Genomic DNA, 5,858 nt, shown 5'->3' with positions numbered 1-5,858 from the left:
TTGGAAAAGCAGCGACTTGACTGTACGGCGCATTCTCTGAACCGAATCCTGCAAACGAGGCGCTACTTGTTGAACACGCTGGCTCCCGGGCCTTTGGCGGCGGGCTTGTCCAGGGACGTCTCGGCCCCTGTCCTGACGTTGCTAAACACCGATGGCGCAACTTTGCCCATGCGCTCTGAAACAAGAAAAGAGCAACAGATATCGAAGTGAGAGAGTCAAGCAAAAGCCGGCGAAACGGCATTGTCCTCCAATGTGCCCCTTCGACCTTGAGCTCACAACGCGTGTCCGCGCAATAACAGGCTGGACATATCTTGCAACGGTGCCAAGTGCCACTTTTTTGGTACTTGTCGGGCCCGCCGTTCGGAACACCTTACGCGTGTCTAACATCAACACACTTACTCCCGTAAAAATGTTCGGGGAAACACAGAGGAATGAGGGAAGAGCGACAGAAAATGGGGGGTGCTAAAAACGTGGCACCACTGGCGACGGGGGCGCTGGACGGATGGCTCCCGCGGGATACGACTGACGTCTCCGTGCACGACAGCACGGTCATGGGGAGGCGGTGAAGGTCCCCTCAAACTGGAGGACCCGAGCTTCAAGGAGGTCCCGCCCTATGTGAGCGAGGAAACTTTTTTTTTTTTAGATATAGAAAGGTACATCAATGTACTATAGGGAGAGGAAAGAGATGTATGGTAGTTTTCAATCAAGATAAATTTCTTCTCTCTTCTCAAGAAATACCCAGTGTGCACTTTAACATCAGCGAACATCGAGTTGGGCTGTTGTCATCGTGGGCGAACTAGAAATTCGATCCATCCATGCATCCATTTTCAGATCGGCTTCATCCTCACAAGCGTCGCAGGCGGGGGGGGTGCCGGAGCCTATCCCAGCTGTCTTAGGGCAGTAGGTGGGGGACACCCTGAACCGGCCGCCAGCCAATCGCAGGGCAACTAGAAATTCGATCCAATAAAAATTCTAATGAACCGCACTTCCGACTTCTGTAACGGAAGCATCAAATCAAGTGTAAGCTCGTTTCCTGTTTCAGTGTCAGCTGTGAGTGGTTTGGGGTTTTGTCTCCGGTGAAATGATTTCAATCGACAGCAGCGCTCCGAAAGAGTCAGCGTGGTTGAATCGGGCAGAACGTGCCTCGATACCGAGTGAGTGCCGCATTCTGGATCGTTTGATTTGCCCTCGGGCGCGAAGTCAACGGTCTGACGACCGAGTCGTCCTGGGGGGGCAGAAGAGGTCCGTAAGTCCAGTGACAAGCACGCCGTGGCTATCCAAACAATGGATGGGAGGTTGCACAAAGCAGCTGACGCCCTCCTGGGCAGAGGTCGTCCAATCGAAGAGGGAGACTTGTCGGCCACCTCGTCGGATGGGAAAAAGGCTGATCGTGAGCGGACGGAACAACCCGCGTGACTTACCGCATTCGGCCATGACCTCGTAGGTCTTACTCTTGACTTCGCCCTTCAGGCCCAGTTTGCTGCGGGCTCCTTTCAGGTCCTCCTCCTTCATGGGCGGACGCTTCTTCTTTTTCACGTCGCCTGGCTTGGATGGACACAAAAGCACTCGCTAGCCAGCCAGAGGAGATGAAAGAATGAAGAGTCCCTTTGACACAACTTTACCTGTGACATGTTGCTGCCGGTTGCCGAGTCCTGTTCTTTGCGGTGGCTCCGCTCCGCGCCCGGGGTGCGTCTCGTACCATCGGCTAGCCTGACGCGATGCGCGTATATATACACGCTCTATTTTTAGACCGGCGACAGACCCGGCCAGTGACTCGGGGGAGCCTCTGCCCACCGGCGCCTGTCGTCAGGGTCTATTATTAGCCGTGATGCGAGGGCCGGAGCAGCTACACCGCCGCGTGCCCGCGGACCAAACTAAAAGCTGCTCTTCCCTCACCGTCTCTCAATGGGGCCGAGCTCGAGTGCTTTCTACGGCAGCCGTTTGAAACAGGGGGCATGATCAACTTTCAACTGAATTGCTCCAAATGCCAGCCCGATTCAAGTCAAGTTGAGGCATTGACACAAATCAAAACAGAAATCAACAATTTCATTGCTAGCAAAGAGAGCTCATGTTGAAAGCGATCAACGGGATTGTCGCGGGCAATGAATCATCAACTCTGAATTTGCCGACTGCATCACGACCCCCCACCAAAAAGCTGCGACAGGGTCACGTTTACCGCCGTGTGCCTTCAGAGGATTTGAAAAGCCTTTGGGAACGGCAGACGCGAGAATCGCTCAAGCTGGCTGGCCGGAATTCTTTCTCTGGGTGTTCGACGGTGTTCGTATTTGACGCCGCAGCGTGCGGCCCGCAGGCCTTTTCAACGAGAGACGGGTCTGGACCGTGGGCGGTCTCGTCGCCGCAGTCTTTTGCGAGCGGGCCACGCGTAGAACCCGCTTTGGCCTCGTCGTGCTGAAAGAAACGAGGGGGGCCATGAAAAAGACCTCGCTTGGATGGCGGCGCGCGTTTCCCCGGATCTCATTCTTTATTGGAAAATCGTCCCCAATGACATCTCGCGACCTTCCCCTCTCCTTCTGAATCCGTTTTGCCAAACAACAGACAAGGGTGGAGACAACCGCGCCGCGGATTTCCCTCCTTTCGAATCAAAGGTATTTGACGTGCCAGCCTGGACTCCGCATCGCCGCCGTCACAGGAAACATTTTGAACCCAATCACTTTGAAAGGGTTGCGTCACTCACACCAAGCGCAAACATTTGCACGCGCTCACCCCCACACAGGCAAATATTGGCTCCAAACACCCCCTCTCCCGACAGTTTGGTCCACAGTCACCTAACAGTATTGAGGTCTACGCGCATCACATTCTTCGAATCAGAACGCCCCGTCACGCCTGAACATCGGGAGCTCCACAAACATCCAAAGTCCCATCAAATATAGCAAACAAACAAAACAGCTGCTGGTCATGTCACTCGGGCACGCGGGTGTGCCAAAGAAAAGAGGAACAATGCGGTGAGTTGTGCAAGAGAAGGATGGGACAAAGATCACTTCTCGTGCCATCAGACAGCAACTGACAAACCGCAGTGGAGCTGCAGTCCTGAAAGACACGCTGCGGCGGAAGGGGGCGCCAGTTAAGGACTTTGGCGGTGACTGGCATTTTTTTCTTCTTTCCTTAAGCTTAATTCTGCTGCATACCGCTATCGGCACGCGCTAACTCGAACACGAGCGTCATTTACAGGAGGGTGGAATGGTGCCCAAGGCTCCTCTGAGCCTGAGGTGTGACTAGCGGAGCCCATGCACAGGTCCAAGGCGGCGCATCGTCAAATAAAATCCCGTTCGACGAGGAGGAAGAAAGCGTTTGCATGGTGGCCCGACGCTGCCGTCACGCGCTCCATTTTCCTGCTAGACTCACACGGGCCCTCACTCGAGGGGGGGGACGTGTCAAAGTGCAACAAGTGAGAACCAAGCCAAGTCTCTTCGGCCATGAAAGGGGTTCCTATGCTTGAAAGGGTTTTTGAGGAGGTCGGCAATCAGTCTGTGGACGCTCGGGGCGCCCTTTCGCCGAGGCGCTCGGTCACACGGGGATCCCCATACGCAGCTTCTTCTTCTTAACCGCCTTCAGCCCCGCGAGGCGGCGAACGTCGTCCTCATCCGACTCGTCCATCTCGTCGTCTGCTGAGAAAAGGATCTTTAAAAAAAAAAAAAAAGAAAAAAAAGTAGAATGAAGGAATTGCAAAAGATCACGTGTGACCAAAATGAGTGACATTCCAAAGTTTGATGCGTCAAGATACTGCGCACTTTGTCATCTGTTAAGACTGAGTACAGGGGCCACTGCGGCGTAGATGGAGGACTGAAACGCCGCATCAAGTCCCATGAAAATCGGGCTTGGACGCTTTGTACTGCTTCCGATACACAGAAAGCAGAGAGCCAATATGGGCAAGATTGACGACAACTAAACTCCACGTTTAGTGACGGATATGCACTCACGTCGGACCAAACAAGGCGCCATGGGGGGGGGAAGACGTGCCAATCACCAATCAAAAAACATTCCCAAGTGTACACGCGAGTGGTTGCAACATCGGGATGACGGAATTAGCGTCACCATTTGGTCGTCGAGATGCTCAAGATGGCCCTGACGCGAAAGAGTAAAAAAGGGAGACGTACGAGGAGAAAGCCTGTTTGAGACACGATGATTCGTTTATTTTCACACAATGACGAGGTCAAAAGTAAACACGTTGCTTGTGTGGCCAAAACGCGGTTTCTGTTCATCCCGGGTGACTGCGCCAAGTGACTGTCAACGACGACAACAGCGCCGTTTTTCTTTTCCGACACATGAAAATGGGGCGGGAGCGGCCAGGATTGGCAAGGAGAATCTTGGGAACCGCCGTCAGAAGGGCCCCGGAGCCCTCACGAGTCTAATGTTCGTGACAACCTTTTGGGTGGACGAATTGTACTGCGCGAGGGGACGACGCAAGTAAATTGACATCAAGTACGTGAGTGGCGGTCGATGATGTCTCCTCAATTTGACCCCTCCCAAGCGTAAAAGAAGAGAAGATGGAAACCTCCCCAAACAACCCAACCGCCACAGGTGTCCATTTCGGGTATGAGCCAACGCGGCGAAAGGGATCTTGTTCAAGTGTCGGGTCAGCGTCTGACTACGTCGCGAGGAGGCTCGCCGGGGGACACTCACCTCCGACTCCGAGTCGTCGTGGGATAGAGCCCGCCGGTAGCGCACCTTGCCGTTACCCCGTGAGTCCTCTTCTCTCTCCTCCAGCTTGGCCTTGGTCCGGTGCTTCTTCATGAGGAAATTGTCCACCACCCAAAACATGAGGGCCTGCAGACGACCATATACATTTGCCGCCAAACTGGTACGGTGCCGCTTCTTTGAAATATCCGCCACAACGGGAGGGACGGAAATCCGCTCGCTCCAAGAGAAGCGGCACACTTACGTTCACGAAAAAGGGAACGATGAGCATGACGATGGCCAGTTCCAAGTCGGGATTCTCGATGGGGTTGAGGAGCGCCAGCTGCAAGGCACATTTTGCACATTAGGCTCGTCGAGCAAACGCACACGCGGGAAAATGCGGCCGTCAAACCGACGGGATCGGCGACGGCTGCCCTCAGAGGGACCAGCGTGAACGACGCTCGACGCGGCGGGAAAACTTTCCTTCAACGTGGAGCGGCGGCTCGCAGCTGAGATTCGAACCGAGAACCTTGGTACTGCGCGACACAAGCTTCAGAACGCGACTCCGAGTGGCACCCAGACAGTCCTCGACTGTTAGCGCATCAGGCAGCAAGCGTGAGAAGGTGGATGCCACGTGACCCAAGAAATGGTTTTGAACTCCGAGTGCGAGTGAGAACGACAATGAGGCCAGCCACTCGACTCTGACTGAGGTGCTTTGTTTGAAGCGGCCCGCCTCGCGCCGAGAGCTCTCGCCGCTGGAAAAAGTCACGTCTCTGTGCGCTCGGTCAAAGGCCGCTCTGTAGAGCGGCGAGCGAAACCCAAGAACATTCGGCCATTTTGTCCCGAGAAATGGAAAGCTCCGGGCTCGGTCCCAAAATGGAACGGGTTCTTCCTCGGGCTGGCGACGCCACACCCCTTCTCTTTTTCAGGACAAGCGGGCAAGCGTCTGCGCAATGGTGCAAATAAACCCGCGATAGCGACGACGTAACCTCGGGGGAGGGGCACCACATACGGGGTGAAGGTGCGTGCGACGATGACTCTGAGGGCTCACGAACGACAGGGTAGAGAGTCGGGGGTTTCCGGTGTGGGGCTCCCAACCCTGCTCCTGGCTGCAGGTAATAAAATGAGAAAGTGAGGCGCCCGAGTGCGCGACACACTCCGTTGGCTCAGCTACCTCGACGGAATCAATTACAAGATGAGAGACGGGAACGTTCGATTGGCAG

The 5,858-nt window shown here is 54.8% G+C and overlaps 2 protein-coding genes across 2 annotated transcripts; both read right to left on the bottom strand.

Moving 5' to 3' along the window:
- Positions 1-6: 6 nt before the first annotated feature.
- On the bottom strand, positions 7-1,873 carry mustn1b (musculoskeletal, embryonic nuclear protein 1b). The gene is made up of 3 exons (XM_019881376.1): positions 1,623-1,873; positions 1,422-1,545; positions 7-175 (listed from the first exon to the last, which is right to left on the bottom strand). Exons 1-3 carry the CDS (start codon positions 1,629-1,631, stop codon positions 63-65), a joined length of 246 nt encoding a protein of 81 aa, XP_019736935.1. The 5' UTR covers positions 1,632-1,873; the 3' UTR covers positions 7-62.
- Positions 1,874-2,446: 573 nt separating this feature from the next.
- On the bottom strand, positions 2,447-4,999 carry LOC109522641 (store-operated calcium entry regulator STIMATE-like; the record flags this gene model as incomplete). Its single annotated transcript, XM_019881377.1, has 3 exons — positions 2,447-3,639; positions 4,642-4,785; positions 4,901-4,999. Coding segments are annotated over 3 exons (357 nt in total), but the record flags the coding sequence as incomplete, so codon positions are not given.
- Positions 5,000-5,858: the final 859 nt, after the last annotated feature.

Source organism: Hippocampus comes, unplaced genomic scaffold (assembly GCF_001891065.2).
Source record: "Hippocampus comes isolate QL1 unplaced genomic scaffold, H_comes_QL1_v1.1 scaffold68, whole genome shotgun sequence".
NCBI lineage: Eukaryota > Metazoa > Chordata > Actinopteri > Syngnathiformes > Syngnathidae > Hippocampus > Hippocampus comes.
The sequence above is the reverse complement of the archived record's forward strand: the minus strand, read 5'-3'. Positions and strand labels throughout refer to the sequence as shown.

Bases quoted from the DNA above. Each gene is read 5' to 3' on its own strand.
- mustn1b (XM_019881376.1), bottom strand. The intron at 176-1,421 runs GTAAGTCACGCG...TTCTTGTTTCAG, and splicing joins CGAGGTCATGGCCGAATGCG to AGCGCATGGGCAAAGTTGCG.